This window comes from Diabrotica virgifera, chromosome 1 (assembly GCF_917563875.1).
Source record: "Diabrotica virgifera virgifera chromosome 1, PGI_DIABVI_V3a".
NCBI lineage: Eukaryota > Metazoa > Arthropoda > Insecta > Coleoptera > Chrysomelidae > Diabrotica > Diabrotica virgifera.
This window is the reverse complement of record NC_065443.1, coordinates 90,571,793-90,591,457: the sequence shown is the minus strand read 5'-3', so window position 1 is coordinate 90,591,457 and position 19,665 is coordinate 90,571,793. Positions and strand designations below refer to the sequence as shown.

At 31.7% G+C, this 19,665-nt stretch overlaps 1 protein-coding gene across 1 annotated transcript in view; it reads right to left on the bottom strand.

Annotated features, from left to right (window-relative positions):
• The window catches only part of LOC114329730 (uncharacterized), a 909,636-nt gene that overhangs the window by 73,685 nt on the left and 816,286 nt on the right, over positions 1-19,665 (bottom strand). Inside the window, exon 3 of the mRNA XM_050642316.1 lies at positions 13,704-13,975. Within this exon, the coding sequence (XP_050498273.1) occupies positions 13,704-13,975 (272 nt within the window). The remainder of the gene's footprint in view (positions 1-13,703; positions 13,976-19,665) is intronic.

The window sequence follows — 19,665 nt, the reverse complement described above, 5'->3', positions numbered from 1 at the left end:
GCTTAGTGTATAATGGGCTAATTAAACATCTAAGATCTAACAACATCACAAGAAAAATCAAATGCAAAATATACAAAACCCTGATAAAACCGGTCCTTATATATGATGGATCAGAGACATGGACACGGTCGAAAAGCATTGAGAACTTATTAGGTACGTTTGAACGAAAAATCCTTAGACACATATATAAGGGGGTGAAAGAAAATGACGTATGGCGCAGAAGATATAATTTTGAACTATACGCAGCATACAACGAAGCCGACGTCATAACATTCATAAAGATCGGACGTCTGCGCTGGATGGGCCATGTTGAACGGATGTTGGAGACTGACACACAAAAACATATTATAATGAGGCAAACACCAGTAGGAAGAAGGTCAAAAGGAAGACCCAAACTTACATACATGGAACAAGTGGAACAAGATCTAAAAGCACTTGAGATTACTCACTGGAAGAACAAAGCAAAGAACAAAACAAAATGGCGGAAAATCCTAGAACAAGCCAGGACCCAAAAAGGGTTGTCGAGCTACTGATGATAATGATTGATGATGATAATTTCTAAATTCTATTCTTTTACCAAAACATTGAGCTAACTAAGAAATTAATATCGAGGCTCGAGATTAAACGTCCTATAATATACGGTCGATAAAGTGGCTTGCGTTACTCTTACTGCTATATTTATATTTAACGTATATATAAATTTTGTTTTATAACTTACATTCGGTAAAATTTATTATAATTATTATAATATACTATGTGTAGGGGAGACCGGGGTTGGTTGTCATACGGGGCACGTTGACATTGTGCATTTAAATTAGGCGCCGTTCACAGGAAAACATAGCGCGTCGGCCTGAGCATGCAAAAACCGTTGGCGCTTGTGTTACCATAATCTCAGTCAGTTGTAACGTTATGCAGTGAATATATAGTGGAGTCAATGAAGGTGGATATGAGGTATTACCTCAGATTTCGTCGAACCTCCATCGATTTTCATAAAAATTGGTGAGTGGTTAAAGGATACCTCAAGGAACAAAGGTTACATAATGCCAACTTGCGCTTTTTGCATTTTAGGGGTGAAATACACCCCTTTTTTAAAAATTATTTTTTTGATTTCTGAAAGTGCAGTCACTGTAAATTTTCACTTCCTATTTCGTTGAACCTTCATCGATTTTCATGAAAATCGATAAATAGTTAGAGGATACCTCAAGCAATAAAAGCTGTATAGCATCAACTTGCGCTTTTGCATTTTAGGGGTGCAATACACCCCTACTTTTTAAATTTAAAAAAATGCAGATTTCCGCATTATGGCGCAAGTAATCTCGTTTAATTAAGAAAAATAAATATTTTTTTTATATTTATGTGCATGAATTACATTTTTTCTTTAATTTTTCAAACCTTATAGCAACCAAAATTCCGAAAATTAAAAAGTCGAAAATCACGAAAACCTTATTCTTCTATATTTCTGAAAGTGTAGTCACTGAATGTTTTCACCCACGATTTTTTTTTGAACCTTCATCAATTTTCATGAAAATTGTTAATTAGTTAGAGTTTAGAGGATACCTAAAAAAACAAAAGTGATATGGCACCAAGTTGCGCTTTCTGCATTTTAGGGGTGAAATCCACCTTTTTTAATGATAAAAATGCAGATTTCAGCATTCTGGCTCAAGCAATCTCGTTTAATTAAGTAAAATAAATATTTATTTACATTTATGTGCATGATTTATAATTTTTATTAATTTTTCAAACCTTATAGCAACCAAAAATCAGAAAATTAGCAAATCGACAATCACCAAAAAAATTATTCTTTTATATTTCCCAAAAGGCAGTCACTGAAGGTTTTCACCCCTGATTTCGTTGAACCTCCATTAATTTTCATGAAAATTGGTAAGTAGTTAGAGGATACCTCAAGAAACAAAAATGATGTGGTACCAATTTGCGCTTTTATCCTGGGGGCGGATGTTACCCCTTCTCATGGGTGAACACTATTTTATTAAAAATAACCCCATAATTAGATAGAAGAGTAAATTCTAAGCAAACTTTCTTTTATCAAGTTTATAAGTTTTTTACTTAAATAATATTTCATAATTTAATAAAATATTATTGCTACAGTAGAACCTAACAATAACAGCCACTAAAAATAGGAAACAATTAGCCGTTATAGAAATGTGGCCGCTAATGCTAGGTTTCCTTTTCCACAAATACATAAAATATAATTGAAAGCTTATTTATTTTAGTAATTAAAGCAAATCTAATTAAATATAATTCTACAAACAAACGGAACATACTAAAACTAAATTCAATTTACTACAATATAAAACAATATCTATACGAAAAAACAACTACAAGAAAAACAGAATTTTTGTTTTTTTACCTTTTTTTAGATAAACGAAACATACTAAAACTAATTTAATATAGGTAATACATAATTTAAAACAACATACTATAGCTACTACGAAAAATACGCTTATTCTCCTTTTCATGAACATTTTTCAGTGCGTCACAAATTATAGAAAAAAAGGTATGTCCGTGATAATACACATTTATAACATTTATTCTAACGTGACATTTTAGTTAAATCTGACAGTTGTCAAATTTTATTTTCAATTTGGAATAAAACCAAATCAATTGTGTCTATTGCATTTATAAAATGGTATTTTCTTTCATTTGTATAGTCTTATAAATTGTACAGATTATATTGATAATATTATTATTTTATTTAATAAATAATTCCTTTTTGATTATGGCGCCATCTATCGACAACTAGAATAATCACCGAACTAGAATAATTACCAAAGTATTCAGAGACGTGCCTTTTTTTCTGTCACATACAATTTAATGCGTTAGAGAGAAATCGAAAAACTGTGACGCACTGAAAGATGATCATGAGAAAAAGAATATCACTAAAGTATCGTCGTGCTTCCATACTATATTCAACAAAACCAACTTGGTACGGCCTTTAATTAGATATCGCAAATCACTTTGGCTGATTTTGTCTGCATATATATATTATAATTGAGGAGTCCTTTTTTTTGTGAGACTGGATATACGACATTTCTCAGGTATGAATTCACTTTCATGGTATATCGTTGCTATACAGGGATAATAATCTGTGCAATGTTATGGTACAGGCTACGTTAAATATGAAGTAAATGTGGAAGATATACACTGGTTATTTATTTCAATTTAATTTGATTGTTTTTTAATCGTTTACAATATTTAAAATAATTAAAGACATAAAGTTGGGGATTTCAAAAATAAATTCAGTTCTCACTGGCAGGGGGAAATAATAAAGTGCCATACAATAGCATTTCATTACAATGCTCATTAAAGGCATTACAGGCTGCTCCGTTTGAGAAAACTCATACTCTCAAACTTTGAGAAAACACTCATTCAGTTTCGACCAACCCTGTATTAGCTAAAATTAAACGTTTTGCTAGATTAATAATTTTTAACAATAATAGACTATATTAAAAATCACTTGAACATAAATTGATTTGCTGATGTCAAATCACTACAATTATACAGGGAGTGAATATTGCTATGACATTTGAAAAAAAAACGTAATTATCTTTTAAACTACTTCATATAACATCACAAAACCTGATATTTTAAGAAATAAAATATAGAGGAGAATCCAAAAATGTAAAAATATACAGGGTGTTCCATTAAACAAAAGATAATTTTGTTTCACCCTGTCAATATGGGTGGCCCTGTATATTTGGAAATGTATTTAAATTCTGATATTATCTATGCCCCAATCTCACCTAAATAAACTTTTTTCGTATCTCATACAACAAACGACAAACTTTTTTCGTATCTCATACAACAAACGACTAATTGGACTTCCCACAACCTGCATACATACAAAATCTCCGCTATAAAATTTTTTCAAAGAAAATGTTATTGGTTTTTTTTTAAAAACCAATTCAAAGCTAAGTAAAAGGTCTATAACACTGTATTAAACAAAATTTTCTAAATCCTTTATTATTTTTAAATACAAGGTGAAAGAGCCCCGGTTACATGGTTCTCGGGGTAACATTTAGGTTTTAAATGTTTCTATCTCGGATATTTTTTGTCGTAAAAAAATATTAAAAAAAGAAAAAGCTTAAATAAAGTTAAAACTAAAATTTTGTTTTCTACCATTTTTTAAGTATGTCGAGTATTTTTGGAGTTATTATCAAAAGAAAATGAAATTCACGAAAATTTGAAAAATTCTAATTTTTTTTAGTCGTATTTTTTTTTAAAATATGCATTCTAAACCGGTCAAAATTGTTGAAGTTATTTCTGATGTTAAAATAAGTAAAGTTTTAAATGGGTTGCTATAAATTTTAATTTTTGTGGAAATGACGTATGTTTCATTTTTCATTCTTCCCGAAATAATCTGAAAGGGTCCTCTTATTTCCATCATAACTTGCTTAATTTTGATGCCATCGACTTCTTATATAGCTTTTTGATAGTTACCTTTAAGTACTTTATTAAAATGTTTAGTATCTATATTTAACAAAGTGCATCGTTTTCCTGTTATTTAAGCTTGAATACTAAGATTTGTGTACTCGCGGAAAAAATTATACATTCAATTGCATATAACTCACTTTGTATATGTAATAAGGATTTTTCGAATAAGAAACTTATTTATTTTTATATTATCTTCGATTTTGGTAATAACAACTTTTTTGAAGAAACTTATGGTTTTTGAGTTATTTATGAAGAACTGTTTTAAAACATGGATTTTTTTCAGGAAAAATCAAAACATTTGATCTTTAATAACTCAAAAACTATTGATTTATTGGAATAACTTTATATAACAAATTTTACTTACAATTTGTCCCTCTATCGATGAGTCGTATTATTTTTAATAAAATAATTTCCACCCCCGAGAAGGGGAAATCCCCCTACAGGGTAAAAGCGCAAGTTGGCACCATGTCATCTTTGTTTCTTGAGGTATCCTCTACATACTTACCAATTTTCATGAAAATCGATGGAGGTTCAACGAAATCGGAGGTGAAAAACCTTCATTGACTCCACTAATAGTGCTGATTTGTGATTTTACATTTGGTGAGTAATTTTTCGTTGTCGTACACTTTTTTCAATATAATCTAGTAGAAACATTTAAGTTATTTTCTGTGATGACAGTGTGAAAGTATATTGATAGCTCTTTAATCTGACGTAAACAAATTTATAGTTTATGAATTCGTAAACACGTGTTAGCCATTTTAGTTGAAAAACCGTCATCGGGGTTGGTTGGCATTTTATGAATGGGGCAGGTTGTCACGTTGTGCCAACCTGTCCCGTATCTATATCACTAGGAAATCGATTGATTTTAACAAAAGTATTATATAATTATATTATCTAATTATTTGCAGATGTAAACATGTGAACCTATAAAAGAAAAACATAGCGAGGAAAAACACCTGCTGACATTATGGAACGAGCTGTACGTGCTCATATTTCCAGCAACAATTTACTAATAAACTTAAGACCATTTCTTAAAGCTGGCGACAGAAAAACAAATACCAAAGGAGGAAGAAAAAGACGTTCCACTGCAATTCTCACAGACACACCAATCAAGAAAGCTTTAGAAGAGGAAAAAATTCAGCAGAGAAGAAGGCAGCAGTTACTGCTAGAAAAGAGAAAAGAATCGCAAGAAACTCTGCTTACACTTCAACCAAAACGACGGTTGATAATGCCAAAAAAGATTTATTCATGAGAAAACTACAGAAGAAGCGTCTATTAACAGTATCTTCAGATGAAGACTCAGACCAGGATAATGCTTTCTTTCTAGTTTGCAGGAAGCCACATTCCAATAGTCGCCCTGGAGAACAGTGGATTGAATGCATTGAATGCAACTTTTCAGCACACTTTAAATGCACTGATGGCAATATTGTGCCATATAGATGTCAAAACTGCGATTGTAATGAATACTAACAGTATTTCTAAATACAGATTTCTAATTATTTTATTAATTAAAGAAAATTAAACTTGTTTGAATTCATACCTTCTTATTAAATACATTTACCTATACTTTTTCGGCTTCTATTATTTTATATACCTACTTATTATTGATTGCTGTTCCTTTGCATCTTTTTCAAGTGTAGTTATGTTTTATACCTATATGCCAACCTACCCCAAGGGCTATGACAATTTGCCCCAATCACGGGGTAAATTGACATAGGTTGTAGAGCTACTCTTATTATTTTGTTTGAGTATGTTGGAATACATCTAGAGATCCAGAAAAAAGGTAGTATTGAAGTAATGTTCACTTTATCTTACGGTAATGCGCACTTTTCCAAACAAGTAATACTAATCTCAAAAAAAAAATGTAAAATGCGAATCTATGACAACCAACCCCGGTCTCCCCTATAATTTAACCTAGGTAATGTAGAATTCTATCTTTGTAGTAAAATTGGTTTACTCCCCTATAAACTCGTTTTATACATATTTCATTGTGTAACTGTGGTAACCTTTAAAAAAAAGGAGTTCATTGAAATATATTTGCATTAATATAGAGCATTGTGTAAACAAACCTTCAAGCTGTTTATTTCCACGAGCTTTGTGAAAAAAGTTTCAAAAATAAACGCCCGAAAATGAAGTCGCTAAATTTCAATAAAATTATAATTCCTTTTAAAGTCTGTTTCTCCACTTTTGCCCTAGACCGTGGGGAATTTGATTTAAGCAAAAGCTCATATTTTTTAAGTCTTCGAAAAGCCTTTAAAATGGAATTTCAAAATTCGGTAAAATTAACAATTAAATCACACCATCATCTGGAAACTCCCCTTTCTCAGATTTAGGGCATGGCTCAATTTAACTAATTGGAAAGGTTTTGGACCTTCCTGCTAGCTGCTCACTTTTTAAAACAATTTTACTACGTTAAACGTTAGACATTTCTGAGATATATACTAGGTAAACAAAATAATTAATATAGGAGAGACAATCAGAACTTTTAGAGAATTTTATGGTTCGAAATATGTAGGTTTCTCAACACAGAGCTATTTAATAGGGACTCGTAATAATTTTTTAAATAAATTGGTGATTAGATATTGGTGGAATAAGTTCTAGTGTTATGATTTTCAACGAAAACTTTTCGTTTATAAATTCGCAAAGTCTGTTCGTTTGTTCGTTCGTGTGTTGCCGCTCCTGCAATACATAGAGCGATTCAGTCTTATGTAGTTTTGTCTTTTGAATCCAAATCTGAAAACGGTATTTCGGTATCTCTAACCGTCTTCGAGATATTGGACCTCAAAGTCGACATTCTGACGTTACAATCCTTCTTTAAATAAATATAAAATTTATTTGTTTTCGTTTGACGTAACTAAACGTCAACACAAAATTTAAACGTCAAATAAATTGTTAATGTTAGCTCACTATTTTCAACGAAAACTTTGTTTACTTTTATTTGAGCTGTTTACCCAATGACATGCATTATACAGTGATGAGCGCACTAATAACCGGCAAAATAACGCAAAAGATGGAAAACACAAATTAAGTTGTGAGATAAAAAGAAATCAGACTAGTGAAGGTGAAAGATTTAGCGATAAAAACTTATAAATTTACATTTTACTTATTGTTTACCACCTTTACGCGTATCGGACGAGTTTGGCAACTGCAAGTGTTACAGTGACAGTTTTAGTTGACATACTCCTCTGATACGTCTAAAGGTGGGAAACAATAAATATAGTCGATTTGCTTAACTCAGACACAGCTAGTTAGCGATTTTAGTCGTTTTTTTTTGTTTTTGGCCAATTTTGCCAAAATTGGCAAAATTACTATCTATTTAGTAATTACGTATTAACTATTTAGTAATTGTTTTTTTTGCAAATTTTACCAAATTGGCAAAATTACCTACGAAAATCACTAGCCAGTTGTGTCTGAGTTTAGCGAACCGACTATAGAATGTAAGTTTATAGGTTTTTATCGCTAAATATCCCATCTCCACTAGTTTCATTTCTTTTTATCTCACAACTTAATGTTTTCCATCTTAAGCCGTCTATGACTGGAGTATTTTTTAAAAATCTCCTGTTGAATCTCTTATTTCAGAAACGACCTAAGTCACATCTTGGCGATTTTGAGTTTAATAAACCATTATATTTCTGTAGATTACACACAATATAATGCAGAATACACCTACGCCCCGTAAGCATAGTTGATTTTATAACGATTTAAAATATTCATATAAATTTCTGAAAACACCTTAACACCACAGAAAAACATGTGAATGTTATTAACTCAAAATCACTAAAATGTGACTTAGGTTGTTTCTGAAATAAGCGATTCTGTTACAGCGTTGATTGAGGTATTGGATTATCATACCCATATCAATATTTCAATCAACGGTTACAGTGACAGTTGTCATACTCCTCCGATACCTCTAAAGGTGGGAAACTGTGTAATGTAATGTTAATTTATACTTATATATCGATAATTTTCACCTCTACTAGATTCATCCCTTTTTACTTCACAATGTATTACGTTTTCCATATTTTGCGTTATTTTGGCGGTTATTAGCGCGCCCATCACTATACAGTGATGAGAGCGCTAATAACCGGCAAAATAGCACAAAAGATGAAAAACGTATTAAGTTGTGACATAAAATGAAATGATACTAGTCGAGCTGGGAAATCTAGCGATAGTAACCTTTTTATTTACATTAAATTGATTTTTTCTCACCTTTACACGTATCAGAGGAGTATGTCAACTAAAACTGTCACTGTGACAGTGGTATTTGCCAAACTCGTTCGATACGTCTAGAGGTTGGAGACAATCAATATGATGTAAATTAATCGGTTAATAACGCTAAATTTCCCAGCTCGACTAGTTTAATTTCTTTTTATATCAAAAATTAATACATTTTCCATCTTTTATGCTATTTTTCCGGTTATTAGCGCGCTCAAAACTGTATATTATAAGACGTATGTCAAAAAATATTAATTACGCTCAAGGGTAAACCACCTTTATTTCTCACAATATTGAAAACTGTTATTATGAAAAGTTGTTTGGAATTAAAATTATGTTCTAATATATGCAATTATATACTTCTACTAAAAAATTTGAAATTTTTTCTTAAATTTTTATTTATAAACCTTTTATTATTAATTTTACGAAGAGAAGATATTCTCCGTAAAAAGCTGTTCATGGTCTAAAACCTCAGATGTAACCATCATATATATCAAATTTTATCAAATTTATACGAGGCGTGACAAAAATTATGAATTTCGCTCAAGAGTAAAGTACCTTTGTAGTTTACAATATTTCAATTAGAAGGATATAACTGCACATTAAAACATAGTTTTTAATTCTAAACAACTTTTCATAATAGCAATTTTCCATATAGTCATTTTAAATAAGTAAATAAACAAAGTTTTCGTTATGAAAATTCTCGCATTTTCATCTTGTCCCACCAGTGTTTACTTGTTCGCGCCAGCGCATTTCATTTGTGTAAATACCACTGTCATCATATCCATAACCTATAATCTTTATTATTAGTTGCTCTTTGTCTGCTTACTAAAAATGTATAGAAAATGTGAAGGAAGCAAAAATTATTTAGAGGAGGGAAAGAAAAATCTTATTTCAGTAATTTAAAAATTTAAACAATTTGAAGTTTTATTTTCAGTAGTAATAACCCAAGAACATTGATAATTGTTCGAAAAAATTTTATAACAGATTTCGAAAGCTTGTTGCTTGGAAACAGACCGACGCCGTAGGCGGAGGTCTGTTGCCTGTAAGCAACAAGCTTGAGAAAGTTGTTAAAAAATTTTTGAGCATTTATCAGTGTTCGAGGGTTATTCGGATAGAAAATTTTTTGCTGGTTATGAAAAAAAAAAATACAGAGCAGAAACAATTTATTTAAATGTGCAATTAACAAAGGAACAATTAGAAAAATTTAATGAAGATTTTTAACAATTTTTGAATGGGTCAATAATAACTTTCATTTCCTTATAATACTTTTCTTGTAAAAGCTTACTTGTTAGGTTCCACATGGTTTTGACAGTAGCTTCTTTAAACTCTGTACCATCTTTTCTTCTCATGTTCACAGCCCAATCCTTTAAAATCGACGCCAATTCTTCCACCGTCCGATTTCCATCTAATTCATATTTTCTATCATTGCAAAAGTCCATAAACGCTTTCCATACAAATTTTTTACTGTAAACAGTATTCTTCGGTATATTTGATTCGACAATTTCATTAATATTCTCATCAGTATTACAACCAAATCGTGACAGTTTGAAATATTGAATATTTGAAATGTCAAAATCGAAATGAAACGAAATGTAGGTATCCATAGCTACATGATTGAGTGAAAATAGCCCATGGGATCTGTTTTCAGTATAACGTTGGTTTTATTGGTTGTATTCAATCAGATGACCACAAATTAATTGATTTCATTGGATTTCTAATTGAGCAAAAAATTTTCACTAGTAATACCACTAGAGGTCAAATTATTTCCGGAAATTTTTTTGAGATCATGAATATTTTGAAAATTTCCCGAGTCGCAGACGAGGGAAATTTTCTAAAAATATTCATGATCAAAAAAAAATTTCCGGATATTAATTTGACTTCGCGTGGTATTCGGTAAGAAAATTCCACACCAAATTTGCATTTGAAAATCCAAAGCTGCATGAACAGATTAATAGCGCGCCATAGCTTTGTCAGCAATTATTTAGGCTTTCAAATTCGTAATTTCTACTCATTGTAGTTGCATGGGAATACCATTTCAAGATAGAAAATAGTATATTCTTCAATTTTACATAAGTTTTGAGTAACTACAAGTGATAGAAAATGAATCAAAACTAAATTATGTAAACAAATAAAAACCAGTCTGTCAAAAATGTTCTGTTATTGTAAACGTCAAAAAATTTCCACTATAATTCGCTGTTGGGTACCCCACGAGCAAAAAATTTCCGATAAAATACCTCCGTTGCCATGGTGATCTGTCAAAATAACGTATTTGGATTGGTTCAAAATTACAGGTGTGGAATTTTCAGAAAAATAAAACTTCTAATGGGATCAAGATTCTGGTTACACCTTCGTGGTTTCTATTACTTGCAAACCGAACGAATATTGAATTAAAGAAGACACGGGAAGGTCTATAATTTGCACCTCACTTTCTGCCTATTCAGCGTGGCAAAATTCCAACGAAAACTTGGTCACGATACTCAGTTAGGAGTAAAGCTAATATAGAAGAAAATTTTCGTTAGAATTTTGCCACGCTGAATAGGCAGGAAGTAAGGGGCAAATTATAGACCTCCCCGTGTCTTCTTTAATTCAGCATTCATTCGGTTTGCAAGTAATAGATACCACGAAAGCGTAACCAGAAACTTCGTCTTATTGGAAGTTTTATTTCTTCGGATACTGCTGGTATTTTTTTTGGATAAAAAACTACATTTTTTCCAAAATTTTTATCAACAAAATTCTTACTCATTTGCGACATTCCATTTTTATCAACACCTTCTCATATATTTTGTATCTTAAACAAGATATAAAATAGTCCAGGAACCGAAGCTTTTCACCTCGCAATTTTTACAGAATTGATCGATTTGCTTGAAAATTTGAGAATAAGTGGTCTAAGGATCAAAATCTATATGGTACCGAAAGCAGCTTTTACTGTGGGGGTTGTTACCACCCCAACCCGGGGGTGGAAATTTTTTATTATGTTTTGACCGCAAAAGTCGATAAAAACGTTCATTCTAAGCAAAAAATGTTCTATACATTTTTTGATAAAATGAATAGTTTTCGATTTATTCGCAATTGAAAGTGTTAGTTTTATATCGAAAAATCAATGTTTTTCGATATACCCATTTACGATTCACTCAACTTTGCCGTAGAAAATTTTTTTTAAACCAATGGAATGTAAACAACTCAATCTGGATCCCACGTGTTGGGAAATTCATTACATTACCTTAGGGCATTATCCTAGTTGCCATGTGACCATCATAAGGCATTTTATTAAAGTATGCACTTTTAACGCATCTATGTTTTATTTAAAGGATTTTTACCCGAATATTTTTCTTTGGTGGCTCAGCTAGCTTCTAGTTTATCTAACACTGATGATGATTTTTTTATAAAAATCGAAAACGTTTTGTTGTAATGTAGCCCTTTAAAGGGATTTTAATAATATTTTTATACCTTTTACAAAGGATTTTTCCAATTGTTTTTAAACAATGTTCCTGCGAATTACATAACCTATAATTTTTTCATATTTAACCCGGCATTGTTCGCTAGGTAGATTATTACGCGGGTGGTCGCGCGTGAGATTTTCTTCCATATACCCAAATTTTGCCTTTTTTACAAAATAAAATTTTTAAAACAGATTTTAAAATTTTTTTATTAATTAATAATAAGAATATAATAATATAACATGATATAAATATTAATAGGATAAAATACAAAAAATAATCGGAATTAAACCAATATTAATCAATGAATAAGGCCAATGACTAAAAACAAAGCTAAATTACATTATCATGCTTCCAATTGGATTTCTTTTTTTTTTAATATATTGATTTTTTAACCGTAACTTTTTCATTGTTTATCTTGGAAAGTTTGGTAAAAAAGAATTATGTAGATTTTTACAAGATCTATAAGCCTATTAAAATTAAATCTTTTTAAAATCTTCAGTCGCAAAAGAGGTGACTTTGAAAGGGTTGGTAAAGGTGGTTTTTGCATGTTATTACAAGTTTTAATTGTCAATAGCTCACTTAATTTTTGCCGCAGAAAAAAATTTTGTAAACCAGAATCTTAGGAATTAAAAAAAGCTACAATTTTATATTTAAACATCTTTTCGTATCTCTGATGCTAATCTTTCTATTTTGAAGAAAATGCCATTTTTTCCAAACTACAAAAATTCGTTATTCGCTTTTAGCTTCATTTGTTTAAAAACTAATCATTTTAAGCCGGTCAAACTTCTAGAACCTATTAATAATACAAAAATAAAGAAGACCAAATAAGGTCAATGACTAATTTGAATTAGGAAGGTGATAACGGGGTTGCTTCGATCACTTTTTCGCCGAAAAGAATACGGACTGACATTCTTTTCATTATAAGTCACTTGATTTTTGAGCTAGAGACTTTTTTATTTCTGGAGATAGATATTTTTATATACTTTAAATTAGTTTGAACAAGATATCCTCGAAAAATGCACAGTTTTCCCGTCTTTTGACTTTGAAACTACAATATTTAGCATTTGACGAAGAAGAGCTAACATATAAAAAAGTATTGCTCGATCACTGTTGGTTTTAAAGAAAATTAAAAGAAAACGGTTTTGTTTATTTTTTCAAACGGTAAATTTTGTAAAAGTAAAGTTGTTTTGATAAAACAAAAACTTTTGGAGTTATTAGCAGAAAACTTATTAAAAACATTGATTTTTTCGATATAAAACTAACACTTTTGATAGCGAATAAAAAGAAAACTATTATTTTATCAAAAAAATGTATAGAAAGTTTTTTGCTTAGAATGAACTTTTCTACCAACTTTTGTAGTCAAAATATAATAAAAAATAATAAGGGTGGCAACCACCCCATGACAAAAGCGCCCTTCGGCATCTTATAGATTTTGATCCTTGGACTATCCACTACTTATTCTTAAATTTTCAGGCAAATCGATCGATTCTGTAAAAAATGCGAGGTTTTGTCCTATTTTAAACTTTATTAATTGCACTAAAAATGATCTTTTGTCAAAAAATCGTCAAAAATGATTTTGAACATAATACTTACTCATTATAATAAATTTCATCATACAGCGACCCAATCTCTTCAGGATCATCATCAGTAAACATCGGCAGTTTACAGTTTTGCCTCGTTGGCGGATTCATCATTCCACTACCTCCTGCGAACGAGGAAAATCGTGGCGTGTATCTGTCCCAATTCGACGGCATGCTTGCAGTATCCAAGGACCTTCTTATCCTCCGTGGATTCAGCTGATGATGTACTGTAGCTTCGAGAGCCATCTGTAGTTGCCTCTCTTCCTCTTCTTCATTTTTCAATACCTAAAGATGAATGCATGTAATCATTTTGGTTTTGGGGAAATAGTTATACAAATATTGCTAATGGTTAACATTATGTTGCTAGACTGGGTTTGGATTAATCTGTCGGAGTTAGTTCACAGAATAAAAAGTTTGTAGATTTGTTTCTAACTACTTGTAGGATGCAAGAACATACATTTAAATAGACATAAGAAAGTAAACAAAACATCTATTATTAAAAGTATTTTTTAGTGAAACATACCTAATATTATCGGACTGTCTTAGATATAAGTTAGACTCGTACATAATATATGTTGTAACACCAACGCGATGATCTCTTATGCTCTCATATCTTCCATTAGTTAACATACTGTTGTTCCACGCCTTGTATGTACTGCGTTTAGCTCTTCATTCAATTACAGTGTATTTAACGTGGCCGTCTCTTGTATACACAATAACTCTGAACTACCACGATCATTATTGAATGTAATCATTTAGAAATCATTTGTAATAATAGAAAATACAAAATTATCACTTACTGTAAAACATTTTCTTTCTACATGTTTTATTATATTATACAGTGCTAGTCAAAAGTCTAAAGTTGTTAAACGCTAAGTTTCTGAACCTAACCAAACTGTAAAAACTAATATAAAAATAAAACTTTAAAAAGGGAGTAAACCCTGTAGTTGGCTGTATACCTTCAATATAACCACGTGGAATGAAGTAAACACTTCTGTTGTATGTAGGCATATATGAATTTATTAAAAAATCCTTAAAATTTATCCACGAAGGAGTGAAAGTACAAAACGTTTTCGGTCAAACTGACCATCATCAGTGTAAACGTCCAGTGTACAAGTAATTGAAACTGGCCACTTCAATAGGTATAAAAGCCTCAAAAATACATTATTGCTACATCCTATAATGAAAAGTGGTCGACATTAAGTCGATGTCTTAAGATTTAAAGATCACATGTGAATGTATTTCATCCTTGCTCGAAAATTGCACAAGGTAAGTACTTGTGTTCAGGTGAGAGTTGGTTCGTAACCTCCATTTTTTAGTTCGTATTTTTTGTAATTAATTATTGGATTTTTAATATCTCTTGGTGCTTTTTATTAAGTGTAAAGTCGTCAGTTTTTGATACAAAAGTGAATTACTGATAGCTCTTCTTCTATACAACAGACTCACTAATTAAAATTTTTTAATAACTTCTTCTTGTTTAAGTGCCATCTCCCAATCGGAGTTTGGATATGATCATCACTATCTTTACTCTGTTCTTACTAGACTCCTTCCTCCTCTCATGTTTCCCTGTATTATCAGTCTTAGCATTTCATATCGCTGTCCCATCATTACGTGTCCCAGATATTGTAACTTTCTTAGTTTTATTGTGTTTATTTTTTCGTATTATTTTGCCGTTTCTCGCAATACTTCCGTTTTGGTTTTCTCCTGTGTCCATGCTATTCTAAGCACCCTCCTGTTTAACCACACATTTCAGACAACTGTAGCTAATTTATGTGTTCTGGCTTCAATGTCCAGCTTCAAAGTACATATTTCAGTATCGAAAACATGTAGCATCTCAGATCTCTTGACCCAGTTCTAATCTAAGGCCTTTGTTGCAGACAATTGTTTTCATTTTTTACAAATGCTTTTCTTGCTGTTTCTATCCGGGCGCATATTCCTGTTGTTTGATCATTATTGTCTAAAATCCAGGTTCCTAGGTATGGATTTGTGTTTATTAACCCTTTCTATCGGTACATTTCTCAAATGTATGTTTCTTTGTATTTGTTTTCTTAGTTATTATCATGTATTTGGTCTTTTTATATTCGTCTTTAGTCCATATTTATCACAAAAACTTTGTTTTTTTTGTTTATTAGTAAGTTGTTCAGCAGAGAATGCCATATCCGTGCAATCACGGTGTTATCTGCATATCTTATGTTGTTAATAGTTCTTCCGTTCATTATTATTCCTTCACTTTGAGATAGTAATGCTTCTTCAAATAGGGCTTCACTATATACATTAAATAGTAATGGAGACATACTGCATCCCTGTCTAACTCCTCTCCTGATTTTAATTTCTGGACTGGGTTCGTTATCTATTAAAATTTATGCTCTTTGATTCCAGTAAAGGTTTTTTATTATTCGTTTTATTCGATATTCCTTACTTTATACTAAATTAAGATATTTTAAATTGATAGTTCATATTATAAATACCAACTTAATAAAAACAAAACTCTTCTTTCATTATTGACTCAAACAACAATGTCTCTGAATCCTCAAGATAAAAATTCATTCTCCCAATTGCACCTCTGGGTGATATTTCAATCGAAAATATTACATTTGTTCGGCTGATACATTTGTCCTCGCTACAACTTTAATTAAAGTACGAATAAATCATCTCTCGACAATATTTTCCGTATCTCTGAATGGAAAAGAGAGCTGAATTTCAATTGATATCTTTTCATAACCGGACAATACATTTTTTCGAACGCATATAAAAAATAAATAGTGATTTTCTTAAAAAAAAATAACAGAAAACATTTTAGAGCGTAAAAGGGGTTTTAATGCTATACCGGATTAGTCTAACTAAAGTAAAGACTTGAAAAATCAAATTTGTTTGTCAACAGAATGTACTCTAAACTAAATAAATTTTAAGTAAAAATAGGCAGAAACTAAAATTCTAATTATTTATCCTCTAGAACAGAGTGCTAAATTAGTCGACAAGGGAATCTATAATTGCATTCACGACTTGTCGTTCACCGTAATCATAATCTTTAGTTTTATATGCACAAAAGTGAATAAAAATGAACTAAAGTAAATATAATTCTAATTATATTGACGACGCAATCTTAATCTCCGATAACGAGGATAACCTACAACGAATGACACAAACTTTCAATACAGTGGCGAAGAACTACAACATGAAAATATCAACAGCTAAGACAAAATCATTGGTAGTGTCAAGGGAACCCATAAATTAACAACGAACTAATTGAACAAGTCTCGAGATTCCACTATCTGGGAGTCGAAATATGTAGTTATGAAGATGTTAAGAGAGCGTCCGAAAGCAAACAAATAAAGCCAATTACGTGTCAGGATGCCTGAGGGATGTCATCTGGAGAAACAAAGATATGAGGCTGGAAGGGAAATTATGCATATACAAATCATGTGTAAGACCGATCATGATGTACGCCATAGAAACAAGATGTGACACAGCAGAAACCAAGAGAATATTGAGAACATCAGAAATGAGAACGTTATGGTCAATAACTGGGAACACACTGAGAGACAGAATACCGAACGACAGAATAAGAGATCTCTGTAACATACAAGACGGTGGGGAAGACAGAGACGACGAGAACGGAATCAGCATGTGACGAGGATGGACAGCGAGAGAATAGCCCGTATAGCCAAGGATTTGAAGCCAACAGGCAAGAGACCAATAGGAAGGTCCTTTACAAGGTGGCGAGATAGCTGGCAGTCAACATCACAGCTACGAATACAAGCTCAAAATCGGTTAAGAAGAGGCCAAGAGGCCTATAATAAGAAGAAGTAGAAGAAGAAAGATAATTCTTATTTTATTACAGAATAGGGTCTTTACTATGTACTTATATGTATTTTGATTTCAAATTTCATCAGGCCACCTGTGTAGAAGCGCTGAACTGAAATCAAGTCTTTTCATATTTTAGGTGTAATTATTAAAATAATTACAAAAGATGCAACTAGCAACATCTATGAATCGTAAGTTAACAGAGGCAAAACTAAAATTCGAATTATTTATCCTTTGCGCTTTTTAAGATAGAAATATAAAGCAGAACAGACTGGTGAAATAGTCAACAAGGGAATCTTTAATTGCATTAACGACTTGTCGTTCACCGCGGTAATAATCTTTAGCGAATTAGTTCGTTTTATACTTACGAAAGTGAATACTTTTGAATACTCCGAGTCATCTGTACTTTAGTTTAAATACATTTTATTTAGAAGTGTTATTTCCTCTCATAGTGTCTTTCTGGAAATGACGCAAACTAAATATATACAGTTGCAATGGCTTCTTGATTGGATAAACAGTTCTAATTAGCTTAAACGTTTTAATAAATCTAGGGTGCTCGGAAAAGAGTATAAGTCAAAAATGGTCAGAATGTTATTTGTGCTGAAAAGGACTATAAAGGACTATTACTTTACCTTGGTATCAATAGAACAAGTCAATAGGGTAATATAAAATAAATGAAATTATTTGGCCGTAGATAAAATTGGTAGTAGATATGCCAATTAATTATCGTTTTCTGCTTCTCCTCAAAAGTTGAATAAATTGTCTTATACTTTTTTTACTGAGCACCCTAGAAATATGGTAGTTGGTGAGAACCAATAGGCAGATTTCTGGGGAATAGGCAAAATGATCCAGCGTTAATCTTGTTCTTTAGATGCTGTCTCCTGATCGGAGGTTGGATATCATTATCACTTCTTCTTCTTAAAGTTCCGCTCGTATCGGAGATTGGAAATCATTCTGGCAATTATAATTTTGTTGGTTACGCGCCGGAATAGTTCAATTGAGCTGCATCCAAACCATTCACGGAGATTGCGTAGCCACGAGATTTTACGTCTTCCTACGCTTCTTCTGCCTTTGATTTTGCCTTGCATTATATTCCTTAATAGTTCGTATTTTTCACCTCTCATGATGTGCCCCAAGTATTCCAACTTCCTGATTTTTATGGAATTTAAAACTTCGCATTGTTTTCCTAGTTGTTCGAGCACTTGTGCGTTTGTTTTACGATCTGTCCATGATATTTTCAGAATACGTCTATAACACCACATTTCGAATGCTTCCAGGTTTTTAATGTTGGATTGTTTTAATGTCCATGCCTCAACCCCATACAAAAGGGTGGAGAAAATATAACAACGAAGCATTCTTATCGGGAGCGTTATATTGATATTGCGATTACAGAAAAGTTTCCTCATTCTGTTAAAAATGGATCGTGCAATTTCAATGCGTCATCTTATTTCTTTTGTCTGATCAGTATCTTCTGTGATCCATGCTCCAAGGTATTTGTACGAAGATATTTGCTCAATTTCTGTATTATGCAGTACTAGTCTAACTCTGCTGTTTTGTGCTTTTGTAAATACCATGAACTTGGTTTCCTTCAAATTTATTTTTAGTCCATAATGGTTGCAATGTATATTTAGTTGTTGAGCAAGGTGTTGCAATTCTTCCAGTGTTCCCGCTAGAAGTACGGTATCGTCAGCATATCTTATATTATTAAGTGGCTCACCGTTTATTATTAGGCCCTCATTGACTTCGGCCAACGCTAATTATGAGATGGCTTCACTATATAAATTAAATAACAATGGTGATAAAATACACCCTTGGCGCAGCTCACGACGAATCTAGATATCCTCAGTCAGTTCATTTTCAACTTTCACTTTTGCTGTTTGATTCCAATAGAGGTTACCTATAATTCTAATGTCTCTACTGTCTATGTTTTTATTTAACAAAATTTCTTTGAGACGATTATGCTGCACTTTGTCAAATGCCTTCTCAAAATCAATGAAACAGGCATATACTTCCTGATTTATATCGAGGCATCTCTGCGAAAGAACACTTACTGCAAACAGTGCGTCCCATGTTCCCAGACCTTTCCTAAATCCCATTTGTGTATCACTTATGCCTTCGTCTAATTTCTTATGTATTCTATTGTGAATCACTTTTAAAAACAATTTCATAAC